We start from the raw sequence: 25,192 nt of genomic DNA, 5'->3' as shown, positions 1-25,192 counted from the left end.
GGAATTGTGCGCTGTATCCTAGTAAATGTTTATCTCTTAAAAAGCATCACTAAAAATCAGCAATCTCAACAGATGTTGATTCATGTACATGTAATCAGTTTGGAATTCTTGACCCAGTGTGTAATGACCACATCACATCATAAAGTTCCTCATAACTTAAACAAAACTTGCCACCAGATTTGGAGAGTCTTCACATGAATCTTAGTAAATGATTCACCGTGACTGAACTGTCAAACTGGGGCACACTAACCTGCAGATAATGCTGATTAGTGATCACATTTTGAATGATTGAAACTTTTTACAGTGACACAAGTTGCCACTCAGATTTTAACGGAAGATTATCTTGCCCAGAAAAAGAGGACAAATTGCAAAATCACCACTATTCAAACTCAAAATTCAAATAACCATTTATATTGGCCAAGAGTTTTATTCCTTTGTAATAGATACCATCCCAACTTAGTAGACTCTGGCTGGAAATCAAATGACAAAAAAACCTTTGAGTTAGAAGTTCTAACAAGTAATTACTTCCAAAATACATTAATTCTGTCATAAAGATGTTTTATGCATATTTTGGATTTGAATATAGTTGTAAATATTGGAAATCAAATTCTCTCCATTGGAAAGGATGAGAAAATTAATGGAGTTAAAATGCAGTTTCCTATTGAGGCAATTAAGGCAATATAGCATAAATCCCATTATACTGCACTTACAGCAGGAATGCAGATTCAAGACAGGGCAGCAATAAAATAGCCATGAGCCATACTCCTATGAAGCAAGTAAATTTTCAGAATTACTGAATTGCCAAAGAATGATTATAAAGTCATTCTTCCAAAGTGTATTGTTCAAACTTGATTTTTATTTGATTTTAAATCCACTTTTCTAAAACACAGGCAAAATAAAAACAACTGTACAATCATTGCTGAATCTAATTAGTGGTCAGATCCAGATCCTTTCCTATTTAAATAATTGTATTACTCATGCATAAGGGTACAGGTTGCTTTAAATAATACTGCCACTCAGTTTTGCCAACTTCTTATGAACACTATTTAACATGAGAAGCTTTTTTTTCTGAAATATGGACTGGTCCAAAATGGCCAGAGCTAAAATTTTCAAACCAGTTCAAATGATCTTTTAGATTTTATTACCTCATCTTCCAGTATTCACAACAGATTCAAACTTAAAATTCAAAAATTAAATCATATTTTTAACAGAATGAACTCATATCTTGCAAGTGACTACATTGTGTAAACTTCAAAGTGTATTCAAAACTCAGAAGGCTTCAGTCTTTTGCAATGTGTTCAGAGTTTAGTAAAAAAAGTCTTTTTTCTTAAATTGGGATCAAGCCCAAAATGTCTCTTATCTATAGATTTCCCATGGTTTGAACGTGCTTGAGACTTGGTGGGTGGGATTAGTTCAGATTAAAATAAATTGCATGTTTGATCGTCATAACCACAGAAAGCTACATAATGATAAAATCCTAAAAAGTGAACTTGCAAAAACAGCATTTCATGGTTCTGGATATTACCTTTATATTAATGAGCAATTTAAAACATAAGCACAGTACACTGTATTAATTTTGTTTACGTATCTATAAGTTACACATAAGATGCAGATTATTGCATTGTAAAATATATATTCTTGAATTTCACATAATCAAAGAACTACTCACACTGTCATTTTTCCGAAGTTTATTGTTCAAACCTGACTTTTATTTAATTTTGAATGCATTTTTCTAAAACATATGTAAAATTTTTAAAACCGTAAGATTATTGGTAAATCAACTTATTTATGCCAGATCCAGATCATTTCCTCATCAAAGGATTGTGTTGCTCAGGCAGAAGAGCACAGGTTGCTTTAAGTAATACCTCCACTCATTTTTGCCAATTCTTTATACTCAGTTGGTCACTGACAGCACAACAAAGGTCAATGATGCACATGAACCCTCCTAAGTGACACAAAATTTGTTTTTACACTTTCTTGAATTTATCACCACACTTTTAGATCAAAATTTTATTGTGCTACATGAATAATGTTTTTCTAATTCTTTTCATTGAATTATGAACAGTAGATGGGATTATATACAGTCTTTTCTATTATTCATTCAAGGATTTGGATGTCACTGGCGACGCCAGCATTTGTCGCATATTCATAGTTGCTGCTGGGATGGTGGTGATGAGCCTTGTTAAATCACTGCAATCTATGTGATGTTCCACAGTATTGTAGAATAGAAAGTTCCAGAATTTTGACCGGTGTTAAGGGAATGGTGATTTGTCTCTGAGTCAAGATAATGTGTCACTTGGACGAGAAATTGGAGGTAGAGATATTTGCATGTGCCTGCTGCCTTTAACTTTCTTGGGTAGAAATTGAAACCTTGGCTTCACTTGCATAGGTTCCCAACCATGAAATGCAAAAAGTATTGTTCTTCAAGCAAGATCATTATTTATTATAACTGTCTCTCTAGGCAGACTATTACCAATCTAAGGGAAATATTAACTCATATGTTTCTTTGTACTTTGCTCAAAGGTAGATTCGACCCACAGCATTGTAATTTCTGGCATCAAGGCGAGGAGGCATGTCCAGATTTCACCACAAATAGAATAGTGATCAAACCATGTATTGTTGGTGTCAATGTGGTCAACATTGAGCCTAATACAACTATCACCCCTCTAAAGTGTACAAGTTGTCATGGTAACAAATGCTTTCTTATGCATCTTGTAGCCTGGAGTTAGTTAGTATTGGCAGAGGCTCCAACTTCTTTCTATCGTAAGGCTCACCAAGAAGCTCTCCAATTTCTTCTGCCTATCATTGAGACGTTGGCAAGATTTACAAGTTCATAGTCAACCTGCTTAAAATCATTTCAATGCATGACATTCATCTGCATTCTGTTATTCTTTAGCTTTGATAGATTTCTACGCTTGTTTAAATACATATTGGAATTACATTTAAGCTATGGATAATAATGGTCACATATAGGAATTCACAGGGTTCTGGTCTTTCCTACTGCCATGTTTTCTTATGAGAAACAGTCACTATAGTCGCTGGCACTGGATTTCATTTCCGTAAGGAATTGCACAATCCCAAGGAACTCCCATATGTCCCCAAAGTCTGGGGCTTTTTTCCTGTTTCATATAAACAACAAACGCATTATACTTCTCAAAGTGCTCCACTGATGAGTAAAAATGATAGTAATTCAAAACATTCGAGACGTTTTGTCATATATGATATACTTCTGTAAGTCGAGAGCTATTTACAGTTCACTGATTTTAAATTGAACTGCTATAAAACTTGCTTATCTTCTTGTCCTGATATTCTTTGTGGACATTCAGTATATTAAGAAGGAATAGCTTTTACTTTCTTTGAAATATAACTAAATGAAGAGCTACAAATTAGCTAACAATCAACTAGCAATTTATGTAATGAGCATGATCAATTAGGTATGCATAATTTCAAATAAAAAACAATCAGAATGCCAAAATAAGTGGTACCGTATTTAAATAATGCAGATAAAGGAGGAAGGGGATGGAAAATCTCGCAGGGTAAAGAAGTGACAGTGGAAGAAGTGTGTGGAATACAGATCATCTAAGTCAAGTATGGTCAAAGAATTTGAGAAATGGTAAATTTCATGTGAAAAGAAAATTGAAGAAGGATCTGGGAAACTGACAATAAGGCAATATGGGAATCATAACTGAAATTAAAATCAAGAGACTATTAAAGTATAATCTGTCCATTAGCTTTAAAACAGATTATAAAGGACCACCATCCTTGCTACACTACCACTATGATCGTTTCAAAGGCTGCATAGCACTGAAAAATGAAGCTATATCTCTTCTCCTTGAATACTGATAGTGCCACCCTTATCACCAGCAATACCTACTCCAAGAAAATGAAAGCTGTGATAGGACTATGAAGTTGCTAAGACTAATGTTCAGACTATAAGGCTGTATAACTGAGGGAAAAATTGAAATATTGTTCCTGATGTTTGTGTTCAGCTTCACTGAAGTATTGTAAAGGAGTCCAAGGACAGAGAGGCCAGAGTGGAAAAGGAAGACAAAGTTAACATGGTGAGCTCAAGGTCACAATTGTAGGTAGAATTAAGAAGCTTTGGTCATCAGCTGTGTGTTTAATTGCCCGAATATAATGTCTATGAAGTGAGCAGCCAGTAAAGTGCACTGAAGACACAGCACACAAATTGTTGTCTCACACAGAATGGCTTTGGACAACGAGAAGAGATGAATGGACAAGATGTTCTATCTCATGAGATGGCAAGTGGAGGTGCTGAGGACAGACTATCAGAAATTTGGGATTCTAAAATAACAAGGCAGTGCCTTAGTATAATAGAGTAGTCAGGAAAAATTACTTCACCCAAAGCATTGTGAATCTCTGGAATTGTCCCCCTGTCAAGAAGTTATCATTGAATGAAGGAAATTGAAGACGAGAATAGACAGTCAAGAAGTCAGCGGATATGGAAAGAGGATAGGAAAATGGTTAATAAACCAAAGGTCATACGTGCTCATATTGAATAGCTGATGAGGCTGAGAGGTTGAATGGACTACTCTGATCCTATTTATGTAGGAGCAGAGGTAGCACATTGACTCAATGCTGCCTCACAGTGCTAGGGACATGTGCTCAATCCCACCCTCGGGCAACTGCCTGTGTGGAGTTTGCACATTCTCCCTGTGTCTGCATGGGTTTCTTCCAGGTGTTCCAGTTTCCTCCCACAGTCCAGAGACGTGCACATTAGATGGATTGGCCACGCTAAATTGCCCATAGTGTCCAGGGATGTGCAGGCAATGTGGGTTAGCCATGGGAAATTCAGCGATAGGGTAAGGGGGTGGATTGGGTGGGATACCCTTTGCAGTCTCAGTGTGGACTCGATGGGCCAAATGGCCTGCTTCCACACTGTAGGGATTCTATGATTCTATTTTCTGATGACCCAATCCTACCGTCATAGGATTGAGAAATTTAGCACGAGGTCTGATGTAGTTGGTAGAGCAATTACAGTGCACATGACAGGGATGTGGAAAACAGAACGACTAGGCATCTGGTAACAGCAGGAAGAAAGAAACATACTTGAGAAATTTATAGAAACAAAATGCTTGTCATACATATTTCTGGAAAACTCATTGTCAGAGATCAAAAAAGAAATCCAGGAGTTAAAGGAAAACTGAGAAATGCGTAGAAATTGAAAACGGAATAAACAAAATCTTCCAGATCAGACAATCAGCAAAAATCAAGACAATACAGTCAGTGTATATAATAGGATACATCTGAATAAAGGATGTAGCAGAAGTGGAAGTCAGGGCAGCAATGACACACAGAACGTTTCAGTCAAGAGCCGAGCATTACTGGATAGGTTCATGTCGCAACACCTGGAGGAAATAAGTCGAGTTAAAAGAGAAATTGTTCAAAGTGAGATCAAATTAAGCCAGACAGATAAGGGTGATGAATGGGACTAATTGGGCTCCCATTCAAGAATTAACCTTTGTATCATTGCCCGAGGAAAGACCCATTATTTATTAACGTCATAATTAATTCAGTCCTACAACTGAAGAAGATAATTCCGGTCCACAATTAAATACAACAAAAATTGGCAAGAGTTTGTGAATGACCTTTTTCTTGGCAACTTATGATTTCCTTCTTTGCGAAATTACTTAAATGTTGCAAAAGATAAACTGAACCGCCAAAGGTAGACATGTAACAGCAGCTCCCATTAAAGAACAACCTGTCACTTAAGGAGCTGGAGTCTCCCCCTGGTGATAGAGACCTCTGTTCACGCACAAACACTGCTGAAGATCTGACTCTGTTTCTTGGGCTATGGTTTAATAGACATGCACTAAATGCTTCTTCAGTGAACTAAGGCATAAAGTGCAAGGATCTGTTCTGGGTCCTCTTCTATTTGTGATTTTTGTAAATGATTTGGATGAAGAAGTGGAAGAGTGGATTAGTAAGTTTGCAGACGATACATAAGTGGGCTGCATTGTGGTCAGTGCGGAGGGCTGTTCTAGGTTACAAAGCAACATTGATAGGATTCAGAGCTGGGCTGAGAAGTGGCAGATGGAGTTTAACCATGAAAAGTATGAGGTGATTCATTTTGGAAGGACAAACTTGAAAGCAAAATACAGAGTTAACAGAAAGATTCTTGACAGTGTGGAGGAGCAGAGGGATCTTGGGGTTCATGTCTACAGTTCCCTTAAAGCTGCCACCCAGGTGGATAGAGTTGTTAAGAAGGCGTATGGTGTGCTAGCTTTCATTAATAGAGGGATTGAGTTCAAGAGCTGTGAAGTTTTGCTCCAGCTATACAAAATCTGGTTCGGCCACATCTGGAGTATTGTGTCCAGTTCTGGTCACCTCATTAGAGGAAAGATGAGGAAGCATTAGAAAAGGTGCAGAGGAGATTTACCAGGATGGTGCCTGGAATGGAGGGAAGGTCATATGAGGAAAGGTTGAGAGAGCTAGGGCTTTTCTGTTTAAAATGATGAACGATGAGAGGTGACTTGATGGAGGTGTACAAAATGATCAGATTTATAGATAGAGTGGACAGCCGGAGACTTTTTCTAAGGATGGAGATAGCTATTATGAGGGGACATAGTTTTAAAGTGAGTGGAGGTAGATATAGGGGAGACATCAGAGGTGGGTTCTTTACTCAGAGAGTGGTCGGGGCGCGGAATGCATTGCCGGAGAGGGTAGTGGAGTTGGCCTCATTAGGGGCATTTAAGCAGCTATTGGATCAGCAAATGGATGATAGTATAAGGTAGGGGTGGGGGTTAGGTAGACCTTAGGATTAGTGTAAAAGTTTGGCACAACATGCTGGGCCGAAGGGCCTGTACAGTGCTGTACTGTTCTATGTTCTATGTTCTAAAATTCCACTGGCTAGTTAATCAGAAGGAACATACCTGTATTTAGAAAAGTGGAAGTACTGTGGAGATTAGAGAATTTACAGCCTTGCAGGTCACAGAAAGGATGGGGTCTCACAGTGGAAGGTGGATTGAAGCAAAAATAAGGGGGCCAAAGAAATCCTACCGCCATTTTCAGGGCTCAAACTCCAACTAGCAGTCTCAGGAAGTAACTGTACAATGAGCTCATGCCAAGATATTCTGCTGGGCACTTGGACCCTGAATTCTTCCATAACCACTTGTTTACAGTGGTGGGGAAAAGTCAGGAGTACGGGAAAGCCGAGCCTTTGTTTTATTTTCAATTTGTTTCTTAATTGAGATTTTTGTCTGAGTAGTCAGTGTCAGGGATGAATGAATTTCATTTTGCATTTTTCTTCACTGATGTGTGTCCAGTACAGAAAGGATCCACTTTCAATGTATCAATGTATGCGGTTCCATCTCCTTTATTCATCAGTGTGTGTTGTATTCTCTTTTGGAAATATGCAATAGAATGAAATATGAATCCCAGATTCTAAGTTCAAATACAGTTCACATGGAAATAGAAAATCCCCCCTCTTCTTCCATTCTGATCATTGTTAAGAAACAGAAGGAAATAAATGCTGACAGCTTTGGTATAGCATTGAGTAGGAATATTGATTCGAGTCATACAGGAGGGAAACAAACCTTTCAGTCCGACTCACGCACCGACCAAAATATCCCAATCTGACCTAGTCCCATTTGCCAACATTTGGCCCGTATCCCTGTAAACCCTTCCTATTCATATACACATCTAGATGCCTCTTAAATGTTGTAATTGTACCAGCCTCCACCACTTCCTCTGGCATCTTGTTCCATACATGCGCCACCCTCTGCATGAAAAGTTACTCTTCAGTTCTTTTTTAAATCTTTCTCCTCTCACTTCAAACCTATGTCCTCTCATTTTGGACTCCCTCAACCTTGGAAAAAGACCTTGACTATTCACCCTATCCATGCCCCTCGTGATTTTATAAACCTCTCTAAGGTCACCCCTCAGCTCTGACACTCCAGGGGAAAAAAAAAAGTTCCAACCTATTCAACCTCTACCTATAGCTCAAGCCTTCCACTTCTGGCAACATCCTGGTAAATCTTTTCTGCGCCTGTCAAGTTTAACAACATCTTTCTTATAGAAGGGTGACCAGAATTGTACCTGGCATTCCAAAACTAGCCTCACCAATGGCCTGTACAGCCACAATATGACATCCCAACTCCTATACTCAATGTTATGAACAATGCAGGCAGGTGTGCCAAATGCATTCTTCACCACCTTGTCTAACTACAACTCCACTTTCAAGGAACTATGTACCTGCACCCCTAGGTCTCTTTGTTCAGCAACACTCCCCAGGGCTCTACCATTTACTTATAAGTCCTACCCTGGTTTGGCTTACAAAATGCAACTCCTCATATTTATCTAAATTAAACTCCATCTGCCACGCCTCGGCCCATTGGCCCATCTGATCAAGGTCTTGTTGTACTCTGAGATAATCTCCTCACTGTCCACTACACCAAAAAATTGGTGTCATTTGCAAATGTGCTAACCATATCTCCCATATTCACTTCCAAATCATTTATATAAATGATGAAAAGTGCTGCACTGATCCTGGTTGCACACTATTGATCACAGGCCTCCAGTCCAAAAACAACCCTTGACCACCACCCAATGTGTCCTACCTTTAAGACAATTTTGAATCCAATTGGCTGGCCACGCCCCCCCCCGCCCCAAGATGACATCTGATCTAACCTTGCTAACCAGTCCAGCATGTGGAATCTGGGTGAACCTTTTGCTGAAGCCCACACAGACAAGATTTACTGCATGGCATTCATAGATCTTCTTTGTCACCTCTTCAAAGATCTCAATCAAGTTAATAAGAACAATTTCACAAGCACAAAGCCACATTGACTATCCCTAATCAGTCCTTGCCTTTCCAAATGCATGTAAATCCTGTCCCTCAGGATCCTCTCCAACAACTTAGCCACCACTGATGTAAGACTCACCAGTCTATAGTTTTCTAGCTTTTCCTTACAGTCTTTCTTATGTAAATGACACCATTAGCCAACGTCCAATCTTCCAGCATCTCACCCGTGGCTACTGATGTAAATATCTCAATAAGGGGCCCAGCAACCTCTTCCCTGGCTTCCCACAAAGTTCTGGGAAACACCTGATCAGGTCCTGGGGCTTTATGTGTTTTAAGAACTCCAGTACCTCCCATTCTACAATATGAACTCTTTTCAAGACATCACTATTTATTTCCTCAAGATCCCTAGCTTCTATGTCCATCTCTACTGTAAATACTGCCATGAAACATTCATTTTGTTTCTCACCCATCTCCTGTGGTTCCACAAGTAGACAGCACATTGATCTCTAAGTTGTCCTGCTCCCTCCCGTGTTACTCTTTTGGTCTTCAAGTATTTGTGAAATTTCTTTGGCTTCTCCTTAACACTATTTGCCAAAGCTATCTCATATGCCCATTTTGGCCTTCTGATTTCCCACTAAAGTATATTCCTACTGCCCTTATACTCTTCTAGGGATTCATTTGACCTCTGCTGTCAATACCTGATGTATGCCTCGGCCAGAGCCTTAATTTCACCAGTCATTCAGTATTCCCCTACACCTACCAGCCTTGCCTTTCACACCAAGAGGAACATAGTGTCTCTGAACTCCAATTCTTAAAGGCTCCCACTTCTCAATTGTCCCTTTACCTGTGAATAGCTTATCCCAATAAAGTTTTGAAATGTGGTGCAAAATGGGGCCAAAAAGAATTATATGAGCCCAATAGAAAGGATTATTTTCTTTCACTTGATGATTCAGGTGATGTTGTATTATCCCTGAAACTGAATTTTCAATAGAATAGAATTTCGCATCAATATAGCTAAGTCAGATAAGCTGATAACAATAATAACATGTCATCACTTACTCATTCCAACAGCTGGCTCCTCATACCAATACTTCACATCGTGCTTTCTATTGATATGGTAGCGTGGAACCTTTTTCACATAGTGAATTATTCTGAGGTTCTTCTGCTCCAGGCCATCATGAGGAATGTGTGTGTAAAGAGCAGAGTTAGATTTTTCCAATTTTGCACTGTTGCCTTTACTGTTCCCTGCAGGGAATTAGAAATTTACAGAGAGAAAATGAAGCAGGAGGTCAGTGTGCGTAAGTATCTTAATATGTGTATTTATACAGAATGTTCAATATTCATGCTAAAATGTGCTTGATTTGTTAACTCTAAAATTTTAATCTGGAGTGGGATCCAATGAAAAAAGAGACCTTACTCCTTCCAAGAAAGATAAAATAAATGGAGTACAGAAAAAAAATCTTGATTATTATTTCAGGTTGCTTTGAAAAGTGAGGTAGATTGAAACACTGATTAGCTCATGGTCAACCAAAGTACAATGTTGTTGTCCAAGGCTCCAATAAGAGGTTAAAATGTTGAGTTTTCTGATGGGAGAAAATTGATGGATTTCATCCTGCCCATGTTGCGCCACAGAACGTCTAACTCATTCATGACTTCTCATTGAATATGTAATTGGACAGCTCTGAAATCAAAGATGATTTGCATGTTCAGGAAGGAGAGATCATATGTAGTATGAGACACAGCCTTAGTGAGGACATTGTTTGGGTAATTTGGAGTCGGTGTGCGAATTTGATGCAGAAGGGAAGAGGTGCTTTTTCTGTCACATAGTTTGACGGGTACTTTTTTCTCATAAAGATAAATTGAAGCCAATCAGCAGCCCAGCATAAAAGAATGACATCATAGGTAAACCATAGGTTCATTGGTCGGTGATAGCAACCGATTTGACTCACTATTATTGGTTACTTTCAGATTCAAGGTAAACAGTTGAAATATGGACAGGTTACAAACTAAAAGACCAGTAGTAATTTTTCTTTTAAAAGTCTAATTAAGAACTAAGTAAATAAAACAGATGCAGGTCCTGGCTACATGTTGTACCGGCATGATGTGGGAGCTGGTGAACCCCACTGTATTGCAACTGTAGCAAGGGTTGATTGTTTGAGGAACTCCAGCTCAGAGTTAACATTGTGACACATGAGGGAGGGCGAGAGTCATCTTGACACTGCATTTCAGGAGACAGTCACAACCCTTCGATTAACTGCCTCGAATTCGATCAATGGTCAAGGACATGAGAGTGTGATTTTGCATTGGGCTGATACAGGGATCCAAGGGATAGTGCTGAAGGAGCCTCAACTCTTGAGTTTGTCTACAAAGTGGGTTCTTACTCCCTGTGTGGATGAGAGTGGGGGCTGTCAGGAGGATGTATAAAATGACCATTTCACCATGGTACAAGGAGCCGTTTAAGAGAGGTGAGTAAAGAGAAATGTAGTTGTAATTGGGGATGGTATAATCAGAGAATAGACACTGTAAGTTGTGGCCAGCATTGGGATTCCCAAAGACTGTGTTGCTTGCTTGATGCCCATGTTCAGGATATCTCATTTGGACTTAGAGCGGGAAGGAAAGATCCAGTTGTCATGGTCCGCGAAGGTATCAATTAAAGAGGTTCTGCTGAGGGAATACGAGTAGCACAGAAAATTTTCTGAAGAATTTTGATTTCTAAAAAAATTTCTGCCTGGCCTGCTGTGTTCCCCCAGCTCCACACTGTGTTATGGCTACTGGCTCCACCTGAATCCTTCTGGGACCAGAATCCTGGTGAATTGCACAATTAGGGATGTAGATATGACTTTAAACTGACTATATCTAGGGGCAGAGGGAGCCAGTTGCAAGATAAAGTTAAAAGTTAAATAGGAGAGGGCCCAGCAGAGGTTATTAAGGTTTCCAGAGTAATTAGTAGGACAGTAAGTATGGATAGGGTCAGGAATTTAACTTCAGGCATGGCAGGTAAGGGGACAACCTCAAGAAGGGGAACAGTCAACAATGGACTGAGGGTGTTGTATTTAAATGCATACAATATATGAAAGAAAGTAAATAAGCTTGTCAAGCACATTGAAACTGACAGTTACAATGTTGTGGGTATCACAAAGATGAGAGCTACAAGAGGATCAAGGCTGGGAACTAGACATTCAAGGATACACGTCCTATCAAAAAGATAGGCAAATGGGCAGAGGGGCAGTATTGCCTTTTTAGTATGAAATGTCACTAAATTAATAGCAAGAAGTGATAAAGAGTCAGAAGGCGTAGAATCTGTGAGGATGGAGTTGAAGAACCGCAAAGTGGAAAATATACCGTAATGGGGATTATGCACATGCCTCCTAGCTGTAGTCAGGATGTAGCGAAGAAAATAAATCAGGAGACAGAAAAGGCATGTGAGAAATAGGAATCATGGGGGATTTCACTATGCAGATGGACTCAGAAAATTAGCTTGGTAGTGGATCTCAAGAAAACGAATTTGTGGAATGCCTACAAGATGGTTTTTGGAGCATTGTATGGTACTAATTAGGCAGACTTGATTGGGGAGCTTAAAGTTAAGGAACCCTTAGAGGACAATGACTATAAAATGATAGAATTTACCTTGCAGTTTGAGAAGAAGAAGCTAGAATCAGATGTAATAATCATACAATTAAGTAAAGACAGGTACAAAGACATGATGGAGGAGCTGGCCAGAGTTGATTGAAGGGGAGCATAGCAGGAATACAGTGGAGCAGCAATGGCAGGAGTTTCTGGGGGTAATTTGGGAGGCATAGCAGAAATTCATCCCGGGAAAAAGCAGAAACTTACTAAGGGAAAGACGAGGCAACCATGGCTGACAAGGGTAGTCAGGGGCGGGCAAAAAAGTAAAGGAAAAAACATATAATGTGAAGAATAGTGAGAAGCCAGAGAATTGGGAAACCTTTAAAAACCTGCAGAGTACAATTAAAAAAAGCAATAAAGCAGGAGAAGATGAAGAAGGAGGGTAAGCTAGTTATAGATGTAAAACAACATTGCAAGAGATTTTGTTTTAGAAGTATAAATTTTTCGGAGAGATAGGAAAGAGTAGACTTTGGATTGCTGGAAAATGAGGCTGGAGTAATTGTAATGGAGAACAAATAAATGAATGAGGAACTGAATAGTTATTTTGCATCAGTTGCCATAGTGGATGACACCGGCAGCAAACCAGAATTTTAAGATAGTCAAGGGGCAGAGGTCAGTGTAATGGATATTACTAAGGAGAAGGTGCTGGCAAAGCTGAAACATCTGAAGGTACATAATTCATCTGGTCCAGATGGACTACACAGAGTTCTGAAGAAGATAACTGAGGAGATTTTAGAGGCACTTTAGCAATCCTTCAAGAATCACTGAAGATGAGGAGAGTGACAGAAAACAGGAAAGTGGCCGATAGTTTCATAGAGTCAAACAGCATGGATACAGACCCCTCAGTCCTACTCATATGCACTGACCAGACATCCCAATTTGAACTAGTCCTATTTGTTAGCATTTGGCATAAATCCCTCTAAACCCTTCCTATTCATATACCCATCTAGATGCCTTTTATATATTCTAATTGTAGCTGCCTCCACCACTTCCTCTGGTAGCTTATTCCAGACAACGCACCACCCTCTGCATGACAAGGTTGCCCCTCAGGTCTTTTAAAAATAATTCCTCTCTCACCTTAAACCTATGCCCTCTAGTTTTGGACACCAAACCCACCCCCAGCCCCTGCCCAACCCCAAGAAAAACACCTTCGCTGTTCACCCTATCCATGCCTCATTTTATAAACCTCTATAAAGTTACTCCACAGTCTCCGATGCTCCTAGGTAAAAAGCCCCAACCTATTCAGCCTCTCCCTATAGCTCAAACCCTCCAGTTCCAGCAACATCCTTGTAAATCTTTTCTGCACCCTCCTTCCTGGAGAAGGGTGACCAGAATTGTATGCGGTATTCCAAAAGTGGCCTCACCACTGTCCTGTACAGCCACGACATGACATCCTAACTGCTGTGCTCAGTGTTATGACAAATGAAGGCAAGCATGCTAAACACCTTCTTCACCACTCTGTCTACCTGTGACTCCACTTTAAAGGAGCTAGGCACCGACAACTCCAAGTCTCTTTGTTTAGAAGCACTCCCCAGTGGCCCCACCATTTAATGTATAAGTCCTGCCCTAGTTTGCCTTATCAAAATGCAACTCCTCACATTTAAGTAAATAAAACTCCACCTGCGACTCGTCAATCCATTGGCCCATCTGATCACAGTCTCGTATTCTGAGATAATCTTCTTCACTGTCCACTCACCACCTATTTTGGTGTCATAAAGTCACAGAGATGTAAGCACAGAAAAAGACCTTTTGTTCCAACTCATCCATGCCAACTAGATATCCTAAATTAATCTTGTCCCATTTGCCAGCATTTGACCCATATCCCTCTAAAATCTTCCTATTCATGTACGCATCCAGATGCCTTTTAAATGTTGCAACTGTACCAGCCTCCACCACTTCCTCTGGCAGGTCATTCCATACATACACCACTCTCTGCATGAAAAGGTTGCCCTTTTAAATCTTCCCCCTCTCTCCTTAAACCTGTGCCCTCTAGTTTTGGGCTCCCCTACCCTTAGGAAAAGACTTTGAGTATTCATGTGCAAATTTACTAACCATATCTCCTATATTCACATTCAAATCACTTACATATAAGTGTATATCAATTAGCAAAGATCCTTATGGCACATCACTGGTCACAGGTCTCCAGTCTGGAAAGCAGCCCTTCACTAACACCCTCTGCCTCATACCTTCAAGCCAACTTTCCATCTGCAACAACCTTGATTAAGAAGGGAGAGAGGCAGAAGACAGGAAAGTATAGGCAACTATTGGTTAGCCTGGCTCACTCAATGTTCAGATTTTAAGGTTCATTCTTAAGGATTATGTGGAGGTGCTGGTATTGGACTGGGGTGGACAAGGTCAGAAATCACACGACACCAGGTTATAGTCCAACAGGTTTATTTGAAAACACAACCTTTCAAAGCCTCGTTCCTTCTTCAAGTGTTAGTGAGAGAGGCGTGAGACCTTGTCTAGAATCTTTTTGTGTTTTGGTTTGGAGTCGGATTGGTTTTATTTCTAAAGTAGGAATTTATAAAATGCCACATTGACTGTCTGTTTATAAATTGTGTGCTTTTTGAACAAAATAGAATGTATCTGCAAATACAAATTCAACCTGTGTGTGTGTGTGTGTGTGTGTGTGTGTGTGTAAGAGAGAGAGAGAGAAAGAGATGGGAGAGAGAGAGAGAGAGTGTGTGTTTGTGAGTGAGAGGGGAGCAGACAGAATGTGTGTGTGTGGGTGTATGGGGGGGAGAGAGAGAAAGAGTTTGAAGAGTTTGCGTGTGTGGGAGAGAGAGAGGGAGTGTGTGTGTGTGTGCGCGTGCACGTGTGTGTGTGTGTAGTGTGGTGGGGTCACCTATAGTGTGACATGAGCCGAAGATCCTGGTTGAGGCCGTCCTCATGGGTATTGAACTTGTATCAGCCTCTGCTTGGTGACTTTGCATCATTGTGTATTCTGGAGTCTGCCTTGGAGGATGTTTATCTGAAGATCCAAGGCTGAATATCCTTGACTGCTGAAGTGATCCCCCACTGGGAAGGAACATTCCTGCCTGCAGATTATTGTGCAGTGGATTATTCCACTATGGTAGCATCTGTATGATTTTACCAACATACCATGGGGACATCCTTGACTGCAGTGTATGAGATAGACAATGCTGGCTGAATCACATGAGGATCTGCCGTGCACGTGCTGGGTGTGTTCCTACGTGTGATAGTAGTAGTGTCCGTATCAATGATCTGACATGTCTTACAGAGGTTGCCGTGACAGTGTTGTATAGCGTTATGATCAATGTTGTCCTGAAAGCTGGGTAGTTTGTTGCAAACAAAAGTCTGTTTAATGTATGGTAGTCATTTGAAGGCAAGAAGTGGAGGTGTGGGGAAGGTTTTGGCGAGGTGCGCATTCTCATCAATAATGTGTTGAAGGCTGCAAAGAACATGCTGTAGTCTCTCTGCTCCCAGGAGGTACTGAGTGACAAAGGGTATCCCATATCGCGTGTCTGTCTTCTGAGGAGGTCATTATGGTTTCTCGTTGCGACACGTCAGAACTGGTAATTGATGATCTGAGCTCCATATCCTCTCTCACTAACACTGAGGAAGGAACAAGCCTAAAAAAAAGTGTTTTCAAATAAATCTGTTGGACTATAACCTGGTGACGTGTGATTTCTGATATTGTCAAGGCTGAGATTGTTGGGAACTGGGATGAGCAAGGTGTGATTGCAAGTGAGGCAGGTAGGGGATCCTGAACAAAGGAGCCTCAGGTCTTGAGCTTGTCCAACAGGTATGAGGTACTTCCTTCCTGTGAGGATGAGGAAAAGGGCTGTTGGGGGGATGCATCAATTGACCACTGCACTGTGTGTGGAACAAAACAGAAATACATCTGGTAGTTATAGGGAACTCTACAATTAGGGGGATTGATAGCATCTTTTGTCAGCAGAATAGAGAGTCGCACATGGTGTGCTATCTGCCCAGCGTGAGGCTGAGGGACATCTCTGGCTGGCTTGAAAAGATATTGGAGTGGGACGGTGAGGATCCAGTTGTTGTCATCCATGTTGGGACAAACAACATAGGCAAGGTAGGAAGAAGGACCTTTTTGGGGATTATCAAGTAGTAGGAATGAAATTGAGGAACAGGTCCTCAAGGGTTATAATCTCTGGATTACTACCTAAACCAAAAGCAAATTGACTTACTGATAAGAAAACATGGCTAAAGTAGTGTGGGAAAGAGGGGTTCCATTTCATGGGGCATTAGTATCAGTTTTGGAACAGGAAGGATTTCTATCGGATGGACTGTCTCTTCCTGAACTGATCTAAAACCAGTGTTCTAGTGAAAAGGATGAATAGAGTGGTCACCAGGACTTTAAACTAGTGAATTAAGGGGAAAGGAAGGGCAAAACTACAGGAGACATAATGCTACTTTAGAAAAGGAAACAGCAGGTTAATGTGTGCAGGAGGGTTTAACTGCATCGAAGACTATAATGCAAGTCAACAGGAAGGAAAACCAGGAGATATTATCAATGGGAATGTTAAAATTCAAAACAAAGATAGAAAAACTAGCACAAAGGCAATTTACCTGAATGCTTGTGGCATTCAAAACAAGGTAGATGAGTTAACAGCACAAATCATCACCATTGAATATGACTTAGTAGCCAATACGGGGACATGGTTGCAGGATGTTCGTGACTAGGAACTAAATATCCAGGGGTATCAGACTACTCAGAAGGATGGACAGAAAGGCGAGGGGAGGCAGGGTGGTGTAGCTCTGATATTTAAGGATGAAATTAGGGCAGTAGTGAGAGGTGAAATAGATTCTATCGAAAATAAAGTTGAATCCATTTGGGTGGTAACTAGAAATTCTAAGAAGAAAAAGCCACTGATAGGCAGGTTCTATAGGCCACCAAATAATAACATCACATGGAGCAGGCAATAAACAAAGGAATAACTAATACCTGCAAAATTGGTACAGCAATTTTATCATGAGGGATTTTAATCTACATGTGAATTGGTCGAACTAGGTCAGTCAAGGCAGCCTTGAGGAAGAGTTCATTGAAAGTATCTGCGATAGTTTTCTTGAACAGTAATGTCATGGAACCAATGAGGGAGCAAGCTATCCTAGGTCTGGTCCTGTGTAATGAGACAGGAATAATTAATGATCTCATAGTTAGGGATCCTTTTGGAAGGAGCGATCACAGTATGGTTGTATTTCGAATACACATGGAAAGTGAGAAGATAAAATCCAATACCAGGGCCCTGTGCTTAAACAAAGGACACAACAACAGGATGAGGGAGGAGTTGGCTAAAGTAAATTGGAAACAAATACTTTATGGTAAGACAGTTGAGGAACAGCGGAGGACTTTCAAATCAATTTTTCAAAGTGCTTAGCAAAAGTACAAACCAGTGAAAAGGAAGGGCTGTAGAAAAAAGGGTAATCAACCATGAATGTCTAAGGAAATAAGGCAGGCTATTACATTGAAAGATAAGGCATACAAAGGGGCAAAGACCAGTGGGAAAGTAGAAGATTGGGAAAACTTTAAAGGTCAACAGAAAGCCACAAAAAAGCCATAAAGAAAAGTAAGACAGATTATGAGAATAGCTAGCTCAGAATAAAAAGACAGATAGCAAAAGTTTCTACACATAAATAAAATGAAAAAGAGTGGCTAAGGTAAATATCAGTCCTTTAGAGGAAGAGAAGGGGGATTTAATAATGGGAAGTGAGGAAATAAGAACATAAGAACTAGCAGCCGGAGTAGGCCATCTGGACCCTTGAGCCTGCCCTGCCATTTAATAAGATCATGGCTGATCTTTTTGAGACTCAGCTCCACTTACCCGCCCACTCACCATAACCCTTAATTCCGTTACTATTCAAAAATCTATCTAGCCTTGCCTTAAAAACATTCAGTGAGGTAGCTTCAACCGCTTCACTAGGCAGGGAATTCCACAGATTCACAACCCTTTGGGTGAAGAAGTTCCTCCTGCCCTCAGCCCTACATCTGCTTCCCTTTATTTTGAGGCTATGCCCCCTAGTCCTAGTTTCACCTGCTATTGAAAACAACCTCCCTGCCTCCACCTTATCTATTACCTGCATAATCTTATGTTTCTATAAGATCTCCCCTCATTCTTCTAAATTCCAATGAGTTTCATCCCAGCCTACTCAGTCTTTCCTCATAATCCAACCCTCTCTACTCTGGAATCAACCGAGGGAATCTCCTCTGCACCCCCTTCAGTGCTAGTAAGGAGATCAAAACTGCACACAGTACTCCAGGTGTGGCCTCACCGGGACCCTACACAGCTGCGGCATAGTCTCCCTGTTTTTAAACTCCATCCCTCGAGCAATGGCAGACAAAATTCCATTTGCCTTTTTAATTACCTGCTGCACCTGCAATCCTACTTTTAGCGATTCATGCACAAGGACACCCAAGTCCCTCTGCACAGCAGCGTGGTGCCATTCTTTTACCATTTAAAACATAGTCCATTTTGCTGTTATTCCTACCAAAATGGATGACCTCACACTTATCAACATTGTATTCCATCTGCCAGACCTTTGCCCACTCACTTATACCACCTATACCCCTCTTCAGACTTTCGGTGTCTTCTGCACACTTTGCTCTACCACTCATCTTAGTCTCATTTGCAAATTTGTTACACACCAGACTTAGTCCCCAACTCCAAATCATCTATGTAAATTGTAAACAATTGCGCTATCAACACTGATCCCTGAGGCACATTACTAGCCACTGACCGCCAACAGAAAAACACCCATTTACTCTTACTCTTTGCTTTCTGCTGGTCAACCAATCCATGCCAACACATTACCTGTAATACTGTGCAACTTTAACTTATGTAGCAGGCTTTGGTGTGGCACCTTGTCAAATGCCTTCTGGAAATCCAGATACACCACATCCACAGGTTCCCCATTGTCCACCATGCAAGTAATGTCCTCAAAGAATTTCACCAAATTAGTTAAACAAGACCTACCCTTCATGAACCCATGCTGGGTGCTCCCAATGAGACAATTTGTATCCAGATGTCTTGCTATTTCTTCCTTAATGATAGATCCAAGCATTTTCCCCACTATCAAAGTTAAGCTAATTGGCCTATAGTTACCTGCTTTTTGTCTATTTCAAATTTAAAACAGTGGCATCACATTGGCTGTTTTCCAATCTGTGGGAACCACTCCACAGTCCAGTGAATGTTAGTAAATAATTACTCGTGCATTTGCTATTTCCCCCAACACCTCTTTTCGTACCTTGGGATGCATCTCATCAGGGCCAGGAGACTTGTCTACCTTTAGCCCATTAGCTTGCCCAGCACTGCCTCCTTAGTGATAATGATAGTTTCTAGGTCCTCACCTGCTATAACCTTCTTGCCATCAGTTTTCGGCATATTATTTGTGTCTTCCACGGTGAAGACCAACACAAAATAACTGTTTAATGCCTTGGCTATTTCCTCATCCTCAGTTATTAAATTGGCCTTCTCATTCTCTGAAGAACCAACATTTACCTTTCCCACTCTTTTACGATTTACATATTTATAGAAACTTATGCTGTCTGTTTTTTATATTCTGAGTTTACTCTCATAATCTATCTTACTTTTCTTTATAATTTTTTTTGTGGCTTTCTGTTGGCCTTTAAAGATTTCCCAGTCTACTAGTTTCCCACTACTCTTTGCTTTTTTGTTTGTGTTTTTTTTTCAATCTGATAATTTCCTTTGTTTCCTTAGACATCCATGGCTGAAATAGCCGAGGCATTGAACAGTTATTTTGTGTCTGTCTTTACAAAAGAATGAACAACATGCCACTAACTGATGACAAGGAGACTAAGATAGGCGAGAACCTAGAAATCATCATAATCATGAAAGAGGAAGTGTTTGGCAAGCTAATGGAGCTAAAAGTAGACAAGTCTCCTGGACCTGATGGAATGTATCCCAGCGTCCTAAAAGAAATGGCAGGAGAAATAACAAAAGTGTTCATGGTAATTTTCCAAAATTTGCTGCACTCTGAGGCAGTTCCATCAGATTGGAAAGTGGCAAATGTGATGCCACTGTTTTAAAAAAAGGAGGTTGACAAAAGATGGGGAATTATAGGCTGGTTAGCTTAATGTCTGTGGTGGGGTAAATGCTTGAATCTGTCATCATGCAAAAAATAGCAAGACATCTCAATAGAAATTGTCCTATTAGGCAGACACAGCATGAAGGGCAGGTTCATGAAGGGCAAGTCATGTTCAACTAATTTACTGGAATTCTGTAAAGATATTAGAAGTGTGGTGGACAATGGGGACCCAATAGATGTGATGTATCTAGATTTCCAAAAGGAATTTGACAAGGTGCCGCACAAAAGGCTCCCATGTAAGATAAATGTGCACGGCGTATGTATTCAAAGATTGGTTAATTAACAGGAAGCAAAGAATGGGGATAAATGAGTGCTTTTTCAGTTGGTGATCAGCAACTTACAGTGTGCCTCAGCGATCAGCGGTTGGGCTGCAATTGTTGACAATTTACATCGATGATTCAGAGTTGGGGACCACATGTAATGTGTCAAGGTTTGCAGATAACACAAAGATGAGTGGTAGAGAAAAGTTTGCAGAGGGATATGGATAATTTAAGTGAGCGGGCACAGTTGATAAATGTGAAATCATCCATTTTGGTAGGAATAACAGTAAAAAGGACTATTATTTGAAAGTTAAAAATATTGCAGCATGCTGCTGTGCTGTCTTTGTGCATGAATCGCAGACGATTGGTTTATGGGTGCAACAGGTAATTAAGAAGGCAAATGGAATTTTGTCCTGCATTGCCAGATGGATTGAGTTTAAAAGCAGAGAGGTTATGGTGCAGCCATACAGGATGCTGGTGAGGCCACGCCTGCAGTACTGTGTGCAGTTTTCGTCCCCTTACTTGAGCGAGGATGTACTGACATTACAGTGGTTGCAGGAGAGATTCACTTGGTTGATTTGGAGTTGAGAGGGTTCGTTTATGAGGACAGACAGAATAGACTGGAATTATATTCATTGGTATTTCGAAGAAATGGGGGGGGGGGAGCTTTATAGACACAGATAAAATTATATTGGGAATACATAAGATAGAACCAGGGAGGTTGTTTCCACTGGTGAGTGAAACTAGAACAGGATGACATAGTCTCAAAATTAGGGGGAGCAAATTTAGGACTGAATTGAGGAGGAACTTCTTCACCAAAAGTGTTGTGAATCTATGGAATTCCTTGCCCAGTGAAGTAGTTGAGGCTTCGGCTTTGAATTTTTTAAAGCTAAGATAGATCATTTTTTGAACAGTAAAGGAATGAAGGGTTATGGTGAGAGGATGGGTAAGTAGAGCTGAGGCCATGAAAAGGTCAGCCATGATCTTATTGAATGGTGGGCTGGGCTTGAAGGGCCAGATGGCCTACTCCTGCTCCTGGTTGTTATGTAAAATAGTGCTGAGTCAACATGACTTCATCAAGGAGAGATCATGCCTTACATATCTGTTAGAATTCCTTGAGGAGGTAATGCGCAAGTTAGAATCTATTTGGATTTCCAAAGCCTTTGACAATGTGCCACAGTGGTGGCTGTTGAATAAAACAAGAGCCCATGCTGCTAAAGACAAGGTTCTGGCATTGATAGGGGATTGGCTTTCTGGTAGATAGCAGAGAGTGGGAGTAAAGGGAAGGTAGCTGGTGATTAGTGGACTTTTAAAAAAAAATTCATCCACAGGATGGAGGCATCGCTGGGTAGGCAGCATTTAATGTCCATCCATAATTGCCCAGAGCATAAGTAAGAGTCTATCACATTGCTGTGGGTCTAAAGTCACATGTGAGCCAGACCAGGCAAGGATGGTAGTTTCCTTCCCCTCACAGGCATTACTGAACCAAATTGTTTTTCCTGACAATTTACAATGGATTCTTGGCCATTATTAGACTCTTAATTCCAGCATATGCTGGGGCAGGATTTGATCCCCAATCTCCAGAACATACCTGGGGTTTTGGATCAAGAGTCCAGCGATATCACCACTAAGCCATCATCTTCCTCAGGGTTCAGTGCTGGGACACAACTATTCATGTTATACATCAAAGATGTGGATGAAGGAACTGAGGACTATGCTAGTAGGTTTGCAGATGACACAAAAGTTGGTGGAGGGACACTTAGTGTTGAGGAAGTGGAGACGCCGCAGAAGGAAGTGGACAGGCTAAGAGAGCGGAAACAGAAGTGATAGATTGAATGCAATGTGGTAAAGTGTGAGGTATGCAACTTGGTGGGAAGAATAGACGCTGAGGCTATGTTCTAAAAGGGGAAAGGCTTCTGATATCTGAAGTGCAAATGGTCTTTGGAGCCTCTGTTCATGATTTGCCTAAGTTAACATGCAGGTTCCGTTGGTAGTAGGATGGCAAATGCAATGTTAGCATTGATTTCAAGAGAGCTAGGGTACAAGAGCTGAGACGTTGTGCTGAGGCTGTGTAAGGCTCTGGTCATATAGCATTTGGAATATTGTCAGCAGTTTTGAGGCCCATATCTAAGGAAGGATGCACTTGCATTCGCAGGTCTACAGGAGGTTCACAAGAAAGATCCCGGGGATGAAGAGATTGTCATATGAGGATTGGTTGAGGACTCTGGCTCCGTACTCTTTGGAGCTTAGGAGGATGAGGAGTGATCTGATTGAAACTTAGAGAATACTGAAGAGCCCTCGATAGAATGGATTTGCAGAAGATGTTTTCACTAGTAGAAGAGATTAGTACCCAAGGGCACAGCCTCAGATTGAAGAGATGACCCTTTAGAACTGAGAGGAGGAGGAATTTCTTTCGCTAGAAGGTGGTTAATCTGTGGAAATCCTTACTACAGAGGAATGTGGAGGCCACATTATTAAATGTATTTAAGACAGGAGCAATGAAGTTTTTGATTGGTAAGGGGATCATGGGTTACATGGAGAAGGCAGGAGAATGGGATTGAGAAACATTCCAGCCATGATGGACCAAATGGCCTGATTCTACTTCTCTGGTCTTATGATTGTGAGTGAAAGTTTAGTTTTGATAGGCATATTGTTTTCATACATATCTGTAATGTTACTGAGGGGAGATCACATAGTTAATATGAGAGAGGGGGCCAAGGCAGGCACTTTGCAATTCATTGGAAGTGACCATTCAGCTGTAGGTTGGAGAAATATTTGAAGAGAATACAATGGCTTTATTAACAGGTGGGAATGATATAGCACAGTCTCCTACATGGATAAGCTATCAAGCAGGATTCAAGGTTAATCTTGTTGTGAGTTCCAGGCATCAAGTAGTAATATATTTAAGTTATAAGACTACAGAAATTCATTGCCTGGACAGCTAAAATATCTTTTTTCTACGCATATAACTGCACAGTTTTTGTTTACTGCTCCAGATATCCACAAATTGATACTCAGCTTTGGAACCTCAGTTGCCTCTTGTGGTATCAGTGCTTTGCATTTTGTTTAGAATTCAATTGAAATTATACTTCAAAAGCCTAGCCTTCACAGCTGTGTTCCAAAGACACCAGTATATAATGTTATGTCATTGAGCTGACATTTCTTGTCTCCATTTCCCAGTTGCACAGTATTTGTTATATAAGTCTTTGTTCACTCTCCAAAGCCTACAGGGTACTCACATTTTTTACCCAAATCTGAAGTCTGCACCGGAGACGTCAGTGTGAGAATTAGGCATATTTTTACAGCTTTCCCCAAAATTGTTCCACTATTTTGAAACAAGAGAATTGAAGGAACAACAGCTCTTGATATACATTACTGATTGATTCAAGTGTCACAAGGTTCAACAGAGGTGTTAGGTGACATCCATTTGACTGGAGCAATTCCAATGCCTGCATCCCAGCACTGGACATGTTTTGTGATGAACATTTTCGTTATAAATCCTGGTGTGAATTTACTAAATAGGTGTGTGCCAGATTTGTACTGAAGCTAAAATGTATGCAAACAATGTTTTTTTAAGTGTTCCTTCATTGTACTTTCATTCATATTCAATTGTATGACGAATGGTCAAAAAATTATATGGCAACAATAATTTCTAACAATGAATACACTATGGTAGACTTAAGTTATATGAATGTCATAAACTATAATAATGTAACTGCTTTGAATCAAATATTACTGGTTAGGAAAGATAATAAGTGTGGTATTCAGGGAAACTGAATGATTTGTCAAAAATGCCTCAATCCCAGCTGTAAACTCTGGTCTATTTTAGTTACTTTATTTGCAAATACAGTCTTTGCATTTGCCCCTTGACAGCTATCAGGACTCATTTATCTTTCATCCTATTCAGCTGTCAGGCAGGAATAGCGCACCTAAAGTGTGATCTGACCTTAGTCCCTGAGCCTGCTTGTAAGTTTGAGTTCAAATCATTTTCTTTAATTTCAGGTCCTCCGTCACAGGCGAACAGCCTGGCAGTGCCAAGCACCTGGAGATGGGTACGGAAAATAGGTGCTGGTGCAGACCTGAGAGGGATGCAGCAGCAGGTATGGCCAGTGACATCAGGGATTTCGGGCTATTGCCAGAAGTTCTAACTAGAAGACCCATATCACTGTTCCCTGGTCCTGCAAAACAGAAAAAAAAGACTTGGTTTGAATTTTGTTTCCTTTATTGCCAAATCTTTAACATCAATACCTTTACACTGCTGAGAGGGAAAAGTGAGGTGGAAGGTCAGAAAAGTCTCCTTATGTCTCATTAATATGGCAGCTTTTAGCTGGAGCCTATGAAGATCATAAATATGTCACATTTTTATATAATTTGAAGGTACTTGAGTTGCAATGAGTCAGTTCATATGTATGCCTCTGGAAATCCACATATATTTGAGAGGAGTGCT

The 25,192-nt window shown here is 40.5% G+C and overlaps 1 protein-coding gene across 4 annotated transcripts in view; it reads right to left on the bottom strand.

Annotated features, from left to right (window-relative positions):
* Positions 1 to 877: 877 nt before the first annotated feature.
* Positions 878 to 25,192, bottom strand: part of LOC125455427 (uncharacterized) — a 28,813-nt gene continuing 4,498 nt past the window's right edge. Inside the window, exons 3-5 of one of the 4 annotated variants that reach the window (XM_048537390.2) lie at positions 24,825 to 24,923; positions 9,824 to 10,009; positions 878 to 2,799 (exon numbers count right to left, since the gene is read on the bottom strand). In XM_048537390.2, the coding sequence (XP_048393347.1) occupies positions 2,771 to 2,799; positions 9,824 to 10,009; positions 24,825 to 24,923 (314 nt within the window). In that variant the 3' untranslated portion in view covers positions 878 to 2,770. Of the gene's footprint in view, positions 5,370 to 9,823; positions 10,010 to 24,824; positions 24,924 to 25,192 lie in introns of all 4 variants that reach the window. The other 3 variants (XM_048537391.2, XM_048537389.2, XM_048537393.2) reach the window with 3 other exon arrangements.

Source organism: Stegostoma tigrinum, chromosome 10 (genome assembly GCF_030684315.1).
Source record: "Stegostoma tigrinum isolate sSteTig4 chromosome 10, sSteTig4.hap1, whole genome shotgun sequence".
Lineage (NCBI taxonomy): Eukaryota > Metazoa > Chordata > Chondrichthyes > Orectolobiformes > Stegostomatidae > Stegostoma > Stegostoma tigrinum.
Note: the sequence above shows the minus strand (reverse complement) of the source record. Positions and strands in the feature narration are given on the sequence as shown.